This window comes from Nelumbo lutea, chromosome 5 (genome assembly GCF_056320005.1).
Source record: "Nelumbo lutea isolate HS-2025 chromosome 5, American lotus-T2T, whole genome shotgun sequence".
Classification (NCBI taxonomy): domain Eukaryota; kingdom Viridiplantae; phylum Streptophyta; class Magnoliopsida; order Proteales; family Nelumbonaceae; genus Nelumbo; species Nelumbo lutea.
The window spans coordinates 79,502,728-79,513,475 of NC_142688.1; the positions used below are offsets into that span (position 1 = coordinate 79,502,728).

The 10,748-nt window shown below is 40.1% G+C and overlaps 1 protein-coding gene across 5 annotated transcripts in view; it reads right to left on the bottom strand.

Moving 5' to 3' along the window:
* LOC148853034 (yacP-like NYN domain protein) overlaps positions 1 to 6,209 on the bottom strand; it is a 69,426-nt gene extending 63,217 nt beyond the window's left edge. For 2 of the 5 annotated variants that reach the window (XM_088945513.1, XM_088945511.1), the window contains exon 1: positions 5,075 to 6,198. In XM_088945513.1, the coding sequence (XP_088801639.1) occupies positions 5,075 to 5,182 (108 nt within the window). In that variant the 5' untranslated portion in view covers positions 5,183 to 6,198. Of the gene's footprint in view, positions 1 to 5,074 lie in introns of all 5 variants that reach the window. The other 3 variants (XM_088945512.1, XM_088945514.1, XM_088945509.1) reach the window with 3 other exon arrangements.
* Between the last annotated feature and the right edge of the window lie 4,539 nt (positions 6,210 to 10,748).

Here is a 10,748-nt window from a genome sequence, read left to right on the forward strand (position 1 = left end):
TAGAACATGGTGTAGTTCATCAGAGCAGTTGTGCATATACACCGCAATAGAATGGAGTTGCTGAGAAGAAAAGCAGACACATTGTGGAGGTGGAAAGGAGTCTTATGGTGCGCGCTTCAGTCCCTGTGCAGTTCTGGGGAGATGCAGTTCTTACAGTCGTACATGTGATTAACTGTGTTCCTTCACGGACTTTGGGGTTTAAGGTGCCATTTTGCCTCCTTTTTTCCAGATGGAGAGATATTTCATATACCTTTGAGGGTTTTTGGCTGTGTTTCTTTTGTTCACATTCTTGGCCCTCATCCAAAGAAATTTGATCCCAAGGCCAAGAAATGTGTTTTTCTTGGGTATGCTCAGAACCAAAAGGGGTATTGCTGTAATGACCCAGTGTCGAGGAGTAGATTTGTCACTATGGATGTTACCTTTTTTGAATCCACATTCTTCTTGTCGAGTGGTTCTCCTCAGGGAGAGAGTTTTGGGGAGGAGAACTCACAATCTGTTCCTCTTCCTGTTTCTGTGGTGCCTCCATTGGTTCAGCCACCACCTGCACCATCAGTTCAGCCAGCATCTGCACCTCTAGTTTCATTACCTGAGCCACTACGGGCAGCCTCACAGCAATATCAGTGTCGGCAGATGATGGTTGACTCCACACATCTTCGACCCACACCACTCTCTGTCAATCATTTTGAAACTCCAGATTCGACAGATACAATTCCAGGTATTCCTCTTGAGCCTGTTATGTTTTATGATCATAATGTTTCTGTCCATAACACCATAGTTGCAGTTAATCCCACTGACCTTGATCTTCCCATTGCACTTCGTAAGGGGAAGATAAAGTGTACAGCCCACTGCATTTCACACCATCTTTCCTACAGTGCCTTATCACCCTCCTATCGTGCTTTTCTTTCTTCCTTGGATTTTGTGTCTATACCCAAGAATGTTACTGAGGCTCTCTCCAAACCTAAGTGGAAAACAGCCATGCAAGATGAGATGGATGCTTTGGTCAAAAACCAAACTTGGGAAATAATTGATCTTCCCCTAGACAAGAAGACAGTTTGATGTCGATGGGTATTCACAGTGAAGTATCAGGCCAATGGCAAGATAGAGAGGTACAAGGCAAGGTTGGTAGCAAAAGGGTATACTCAGACCTATGGTGTTGATTAACTGGAAACTTTGCACCAGTAACTAAGATGAGTTCAGTTTGTATTCTTTTATCTCTAGCAGCCACCTATTCATGGCCCTTGTTCCAGCTTGATGTCAAAAATGCTTTCCTCAATGGTGGCTTACAAGAGGAGGTATATATGGACATTCCAAAGGCTTTTATGAAAATGTTGGTAAAAGAAAGGTGTGCAAATTCAGAAAATCTCTGTATGGACTGAAACAGTCACCTAGGGCTTGGTTTGAAAGGTTCAAAGGGGCACTCATCCGTTTTGGATACACACAGACACAATCTGATCACACCCTCTTTGTGAAGAGGAAAGATGCTTAGGTGTCAATTCTGATTGTGTATGTGGATGATATAGTGGTGACAAGAAATGATCTAGAGGAGACTGATGATCTCAAAAAATCATTGTAGCAAGAATTTGAGATCAAAGATCTTGGTGAGCTCAAATACTTCTTAGGGATTGAAGTTGCAAGATCCAAGCATTGGATCTTCATTTCACAGAGAAAGTATGTACTTGACCTACTACGAGAGACTGGGAAGTTGGGGACCAAACCAACAGACACTCCTATTGATCCAAATCACAGAATTAATGGTGTGGATGGTGAATTGGTAAAGGATGTGGGGAGATATCAAAGAATGGTGGGCCGACTGTTGTATCTGTGTATGACACATCCAGATATTTCTTATGTTGTCAGTGTTGTGAGTCAGTACATGCATGCACCTCGGGTTCAGCACTGGGAAGCTATTGAGAGAATACTTGCATATCTGAAAAAACACCCTGGCAGAGGTATTATTTTCTCAAATCATGAGAATCTGAAGCTAGAATCCCATACAGATGCAAACTGGGCAAGATGCTTAGATGACAGGAGGTCTACATCAGGAGTGTGCACCTTTGTAGGTGGAAACTTAATCTCCTGGAAGAGTAAGAAGCAATCGGTTGTGGCAAGGTCAAGTGCAGAGGCTGAGTATAGATCCATGGCTCATGGTGTCTCAGAACCTCTTTGGGTTAGATCTCTTTTGAGTGAAATCGGGGTGAAAGCAGAGGAACCTATGATGTTATACTGTGACAATCAAGTTGCAATCAATATTGCCCACAATCCAATTCAGCATGATAGGACAAAACACATTGAAGTTGATAGAAACTTTTAAGAGAAAGGGTAACAACCGAAGAAGCTTGTTTGACTTGTGCCTCTTCAGAGTTGCAGCTGGCTGATATTCTCACTAAAGGGGTGGCAAGGAACAAGCTTGAACATGATCTACACAAGTTAGGAATGTGTGACATTTACTCCCAACTTGAGGGGGAGTGTTGAAGATTAATTAGTTTTATGATGTTTTTCTGAGTAGATGTTTATGTTAGTTGTTAGATAGGAGGTGGGGACCACAGTAGTTATGTGAGTCCAAATTTTATTATGTTTTTCTTAGTGTTATATATGTTGTTTTATGTTTTGCCGCCCTATAAGGGCATAGTTGTCTTTGTACTGTTCTATTATTTTAGTATAAATAATAAGTGAAGGGGGAGGCCAGAATTATTGCTCTCTTTTCTTTCAACTTCTCTTCTTCTCTTCTTCTCCTTCTCTCTTCCTTCTCTCTTCAAAAAATTATTTTCTTTCATATTTTTTTAATTCAGCAGATTTATACTCTTCGCATTAACATACAAGTGTCGATCAGTTTTTTGTGCTTTCGTGAACACCTCCGCTTTCTTCTTCTCCCTTCTTCTTCTGTCATTCAATTTTATACTTTGTTTTTTTTTTATCAATAACAATTCATTAATTATAACAATAAAATTACAAAGAGGAAGACAAACTCTCTTATCTTCCAAAAATAGCTTGAACCCCAAGAAAGGAAAAAAAGGAAAAGAGAAAAATTAAATTACATCTGTGCCCAGAACATTGAAACCCTGCCCACCCCTTGTTTAGCTAACCCATCAGCAAAAGAGTTAGCTGATCTTTTAACCCATCTGACTTTAACTTCCATTTCTCGAGTCAACCATCTGAATTTCCTCCTCACATTGCTATAACTCCATAAACCACTGTCATCTTTATTCAGCCAACCTACCACTATCTCCGAATCCCCTTCAATTATGAATTTCCTGATATCCATCTCCCTAGCTTTCTGAACTCCAACCATAACTGCTTGGATCTCAGCTCTGAGAGAGTCACCCACTCCAATTGGGCCGGAGAACATGGCAGAAACAACCCCATTCTCATCCCTGAATACACCTCCAATTCGATACTTCTCTCTATACCTTGCTAAAACCTATTCTGCCCACTTTCACTTGTGGGGTAAAATATCTTAGACATTCTCCCTTCTTCTTCTGTTATCCATTGTTTGATATATAAGTTCAGTCTGGTATGAGGATGTGATTCCCCAACTTTTTTATCACTCAGATGATTATTTTAAGAGCTCCACTTGCTCAATAAACTCTACGCAAGAGAATTTATCATGATGTCTTGTTATATTTTCTGCAAAAGGCATCTTGAAAGGTACAATTCTGTGCTCCACCTTTTCTTTCATTGTTCATAGACAGGCAGGGTTTGGTTTGGTTGCCTGGCAAACTAAACAAGGAGGTTTATTCAATCTTGGCAAGTTGGGATTGTACCTTCTGCAAAAAGTCAAGAAGACTCCCTTTGATCTACCATTTATAACCTTTGGCAGAAGAGAAACCAAGTGAATATTTACTAGTGCAGACATGGAGGACAATCTTATTATTGTCATGGTTGATAAAGAATACAATTCAGAGATACTAAGTGATCAATATGAGTAATTCTCTACATGGGTTCTTTAGTTTGGAGGAGTTTACCATGCACTTAAATTGGATACACTGATTGGGTTTCCTGGAGTGTGGAGTCTCACAAATAACGATGAGTACTTATGGGTCCTATTGAGATGTAAAGGCTGGTTTCCAGAGTATTGTAAATGGGTTTTCAATTGGATGTGAGACTATTTTGGTTTCATCCTCTGAAAATGTAATCTTGAGCAATTGAGATGCATGTTTAAGCTTAGGATTCAATTAAAAATCTCAGCCAGCAGTTAACCTCTTAAACCATAAGAATACTTGACCTTGGGATAATCTATTCACTTATTCAGGTTATCAAAACTGGTTAAATTTTCAATAAAAATTAAGTAGGTGACCTTTTAGTACAATTCGAGAGTAGCCAATCAGGTTTTCCTAGATTTTGCAATAAGATAGAGGAATTGATCTTGGCCAATCAAGTTTTCCTAGACATTGTAATAAGAAAGGGGAATCGGTCTTATTTCTATGTGATTTTTCTCCAAGGTGAACCACATTTCACCTGATAATATTGGAGCACATAAATACCCCAGTTCTTTTCTCTGTCCTCTGGAAAACATAGAAAACGAGCTCAAAAATAAACAGTTTTGGTTTATTGGGAATAAAGATCACCAAACGTCAGATGAACTCAGCCATATCTTAAAATTGGTTGAATTTACAGTCAAATAAATCGGAAACTCATTTCTTTTTGCTTTTTGGATATTTTTAGTTTGCTGGAATTTAGAGTCAAATAAATCGGAAACGCATTTCTTAGAACAAACGCATCTCTAATTGGAGGGGATGAGCATTGTTCTCCGTTAGAAAGGAAAACTCTCCCGCATATGAAAAAAAAAAAAGATGACAAGGGTTTCCAATTTCCTAATTTCCTTATTAATTGATGTTTTCCTCACAAAGTCATAAGCGAACATAGTTAAAGGAATTGACGACGAACCAGTGAGACTATTTCCTATTTTTGTTCATAATTATTATTATGGTACTTACAACACTATCCATTTTGTCCTTCTTCCATATCTAATCGTTTACAGGGGTGAAAAACACCTCAGTACTCTAACACTTTATTTCAGAGAAGATTGGGAAAAGAATAACAAGAAGAGGCAGCAGAAGCAGCACCATCAACTAACCTTATCAAAAGAAGAATCAGGCTTCTTACTTCTCACTATGACCCTGGAATGCGTATAAGCAGACGAACATGAACAACATGCAGACGAAAACACCAAGGCCGATTTCATAGTCTCTTCCTTTTCAACCCCATCAACCCCCTTAGCTTGTCTCTGCACTCCAAAACTGCGTGTTTATAACTCTAGTCTTCCATCATTAATCATTATGTGTGGAGTTCACTTTTGCTGCGACAGTAAATGTGTGCTTGTTTGGGCTTTGGAGTGCGTCCATCGTCACCGGAGATGGACGGATAACTGTTACTCGTCTCTCGACCGTTAGATTTTATTAACTCTTAGCGGAAGGGCGTGATTATTTTAAGGCAAAACATCATATTTCATTAAGTACCAAAAAAAAGAAAGTCAGTTTATAAAAGAATAAAATATTCACAGAGAATAAAGAATAAAATGAAAAACTAAATACAATTTTAATTAACTAGAATTTTAAAATTCTAGAATCATAATCGCTGAAATTGTTATTGCCAAAACTGAAACAAACTAAAAGTTTAAGCACCCGAAAAAAAGTAACCGGCAAAACTGTTATCATCAGAAGCAGAAATAACTGGAACTTTAATTATCCGGAACGGAGAGTACCAACAGTATCATCGCCAGAAGTGGAATCAATTGGAATTTTAAACACTTTAACTAAAACTGTTGGAACTGTTGTTGCCCAAATTAGAAACAATTGGAATGTTAACCAGCCGGATTTGTTATTATCGGAACTGGATCCACCCAGAATTTTAAGTGCCAGTGAAGGAAAATAAGGAAATAATCACCAATGGTGAATCAAAGTAGCGATTAATGCCACCACCAAATACTTTGTCTCTTGTACTAAAATCCCTACAAAAAATAACAAAAGAAAAAAAAAAAAAAAAAAAGAAATGAAATAGAGTGGAGGATTAGACTGAGTTAATAAAAAAGAAGAGAGATGAGTAAGGGAAAGAGATAAGGGAAGAAGAAAACTAAAAAGAAAGAGAGAGTGGGAAGAAAATGAACAACTGAAATGGAAAGAAGAGAATAACCCGAGGACAATTCCAAGATGGAGATTTTTTCAAAGAAAAATGAAGGGGAACCTTTGGAAACCCAAAGATGAAGAATGTCACGTGATTTTACACATTTATATATGGTGCTACTCAAATAAATAAGTAAATATTTATTTAAATTAATTATTTATACATCTATATATATACTAAAATAAGGAAGTTTAGGAATTTTCTCTTCTTTTGATTTTTTTTATTCCATTACATTTTAAAAAAATAATGAAATGCTCTCCTTTTCCATAAAGATTAGGGTAAAATACAAAAACCTCCCCTAAAATTTTTGATATTCATAAAAGTTTTCCCTATAATTTTATTTTAACAAAAACCTCCCTTGAACTTTTAAAAAAATTCAACAAAAACCTCCCTTTATCCAGGGAAAATGTTAAATTATTGCATCAATTTCTTTCAAATACCCATTTTACCTTTTTATAAATTAATTTACATATATTTTTATTGAAACACCCGTGTTTGAAACTCAACAAAAAAATCTCTTTACATTTGGCAGAGCAACAATCGCCCTAGGGATTTGGCATTAAGGATGTCCCCTTCGATCCACCCTCTCCTAAGTCTTCATCTAATCCTGATGGAAAGCCAATCTATCGTATGTCGTTTGGTTCCCTTCTGTAAGAGTAAACACAGAAGTGAAGCTTGGCTTTGGAATCGTAGACAAAGAAAGGAAAGAGATGTCTTGAAAACTGAAAGCTAGGTTTCCTCTTGATAGCAGAAACCTTCTCGAACTAGAATTCGTCCTTTCATGTTCATTAACAACTGATATCACTAAACCACTTGTTTTGTTCAAATCTCTTATACCCACGTATAATTGACTCAATCTCCTATAGTGGAAGAATAAGAAAAAGAAAAGATTGAAACCTGGGAACGGGAGTCGAGGGAGTGATTGACGATTGCAACTTACGTAGGAATCATCACTTGTGGCCTTATATTCATACTCGATGTCCATGCGACACTCCCAATGCTTTGACAAACCTCTCTATCTTCGTTTCTTTCCCCCTCCCTTCCACATTTCAGCTCAAAAATATCTAAGGCTACTTTACGCTTTGTCTGGAATAGATGGAATTGTCTATCAAATTGGGACCAACTCATTTCCATCAAAAATTCCTCCTTGCTGGAACTGATTCAACTGATTACTAGGTAGTAAAATTAGAATTCTAGAGAAAAACAAGTAAGGGAGCGAACTGATTTTCTCATGCAATTCGATTCATTACCTGCTTGCTGCTTCGTGTAAATCAAGCACCCACATTCGTTACCTAGACGAATAGAAAAAAAAAAAAAAAGATTGTGGTAAAGCTAGAGAAAAATCTCATCAAGTTGATAAACTTATCATCGCATCGCTTGGATTAATCAAATGTTTAGGATAAGCCAGGTGGAAAAGTGAGAATTTTTACTTAATAAAGAAGTTCAAATTCCTTATTTTCTATTTGCCACCATTAAAGACAAAAGTGGAATCCCAAATTTAATTTAATGGAAATTCAAAAGGGTGAAAACCAGGGGCTTCAATGGATTCGAAATACTTACTACGAATGAGAGGTGAAATCATATCAGAAATCCTCCTTTTTTGAGTTTTAAGTAGAATGTAGATATCCGTGGATGGGTTTCTTTTTTTCAACTTTTCACTTGGGCATCTGTTCCAAAATTATAGTTCATACTGTTTACTCTCTACATGGGAATCTAGTTGAAATTATAATTCATACTGTTTACCTTCATCTGAAAGTGAAAACCATTATAAAGCAACAATTACTGACCAACACTATGATAACAAATTGGAAGCGTCCATTTTGGTCACAAGTGGCGGGATTCAGGTGTTGACAAGGAGATTTTTTTTGTCAATTTTCATATAAGGGTTTTTCAATACAATTATATGCAATTTGCAAAAGGGTAAAATAGGTATTTGAAATAAATTGATGCATTGGTTTAACATTTTCCGTTTGGGCTAGTGATGAAGGGAGGTTTTTATCAAATTCTTTAAAAGTTTAAGGGAGTGTTTTGTTAAAGTAAACTATAACGAAAATTTTTATGATTGTCATAAACTCTAAGGGAGGTTTTTGTATTTTATCCTAAAAATTATCTAAAATCTCTCTCTCCCTCTCTCATCCACACATTCCCAACAATCTCATTTCCTAAAATTTCTCCTAAACTACTTCCCTCACTTTCTTCTAAATGATCTCCAATTCCTATTGTTCGGGTCATGACTGAGCTGGTCCTACAAGACACATAGCCGCCTAGTTATCGCCCTCTACATCACCCTAGCTCGGCTGAGCTATACTATTACTATGGCCCCCCGTCTTATCCTTCTAACCACGTCAACTACAGGTCATGCGAATGAGCACAACTACAAATAAGGAGTAAGGAAAGACAACTCCGCTAGGGAATGGAACTCTATCTCAAGTACCTCGGCAGCTAACCTCACCCCAACAACGCTAGAAGCCCAATCCTACCAGGACACGGATCTTCAGCTATAAAAATGCACTCCATGCTCGAGGTAAGGGATCCAACTTCTGAGACCAGTACTACTACTTAGCTCGGACCAACATCCTCACAGCTCGGCCCGACTACCGACCACCTCTTACTGACATGAGCGTCAGAGTACTTACCCGGGGATAACTCCTCGAGCCTCTGACTTCTTTCTTGATTATAGGTCTTGAAGTGTGGCCTCATCCTTGTAGCTCAGCCTTGCCTTGTCAGCAAGGACTATATAGTTGCTCTCCTCAGTTCATGCACCACCTCGGATTGAGCATCATCAGATTGGCGCCATCAGTGGGAACGCACAAAAAGCCACCCCAAAAATCTTTCTTTACCATGCATTCAAGAAAGCGATCAACATGCCCAAGAACCAGTCTGAGCGTTCAACAGGCCAATCCCCGTCTCAGGAGTCTTGTCATCACAGTTCTCCGCATCAAGAAATTCCGTAGCCCCCAGCCGCGGTCGATCCTGAGCAATTCTAAGCAATGCAAGAAAAAGTCGACAAAATCTTCGAAATGATGCAGAACCTAGGACCCGCAACACCACCTAGCAATCCTCATCCCGAGGGCCCCAAAGTGCACCAAGCAGACAAGGGCATAGCACGGTCCAACCAAGAAAATCTAGATACGACAAGAAGTTCAGCCCCCTCCGTCTGCTCTCGTAGCAAGACGCACCAAACCATGTGGATCCCAACCAAAGAGAGGCTCGGTAGACAGACGCCACCTCACGTGGTCTCCATCACCGAGTCCAGCTCCATGAAGGCCCGCGCAGCGTGCCCCAAGAAGGAAAGGGTGATGCACACTGCGGCTCTGAACCAAAGGGATGATGAGATTTGAGAACTCTGCTAGCGCTTAGAGGAGTTAGAGCATAGCGAGAGAAGCACGATGCCAGCTGAAGATTGGTTCGCGCCACCACTCATGCCCATGGCCAAGGAGCCACCCTTCACCTAGGAAATTGTGGATGAGGTACCTCCCACAGGATGGCGAGCACCCCAACTTGACAAGTACGATGGAAACAATGATCCCACCGACCATATCAAAGCATTAAAAGCTCAATTAATGTTGCACGGATCCTCCGAGGGCTTGATGTGCAAAACCTTAGTGGCCACTCTCGCAGGTCCAGCCATAATTTGGTATTTCTCCTTGCCCCCACGCTCAATAGCGTCGTGGGAGAAGCTGGAGACCCAGTTCCGCATTCAGTTCACAACGAGTCAAAATCATTGGAAGACCTCGGCCAACCTCATGTAGGTGCAGCAGAAGAAAAATGAGTCTATCAAGGACTACCTGGCCAGATTCAACAAGGAAGCACTACAAGTCAGGAATCTGAACTAGTATGTGTCTGTCACTACTATCCAACATGGCCTCCACCCATCCCCATTCAACTTTTCCATCTCCAAAAACCCTTCGCAAACCTTGGCTACGTTGATGAGCCATGCGTAGAAGTATATCATTGCAGAATAAGTGCAAACACAACTACGAGATGAGGAAGAGAGGCCCACAAGAGGAGGAGAGATACCGAGGAGCGAAAGTCAGAAAGATCAGATCGAGACCATAAGAGGCAAGACCACCGACCCGACCATAGACCATGGACACCCACGCCAACCTATTGGAACTTCATGTCGCTCAATATGCCGTGGTCTAAAGTCCCGATGCAAATCTACGACCATAACTACGTTCATTGGCCCGAGAAGATGAAAACGTAAAGCAACAAGAGGAATCACGACAAATATTGTGAGTACCATAGAGATCATGGCCACGACACAAGGAACTGCTTAGACCTGTGCAACCACATTGAAGACCTAATCAGCGCGAATACCACGGCGGATTCATCAAGAGTGAGAAGCCGACACAGGAAGAATAGTGCACGAAGGATGCTCGACCGTCGCCCTGAGCTCCCCCTATTGGTGTGATCCACATCATATCAGGTCGAATCACCGCAAGAGGGGAGAGTAGCTCGAGGCGCAAGAAGTATGCGCGACTATGCGAGATCGACAATCGGGGGCACAAGAAGAAGCGCGACCAGACCATCACGTTCATCGACGATGACCTCCAGGGGGTTCAGACCCCACATGATGACGCCTTGGTCATCACGGCCGAGGTGGCCAACCTTGAGATAAGACGGAT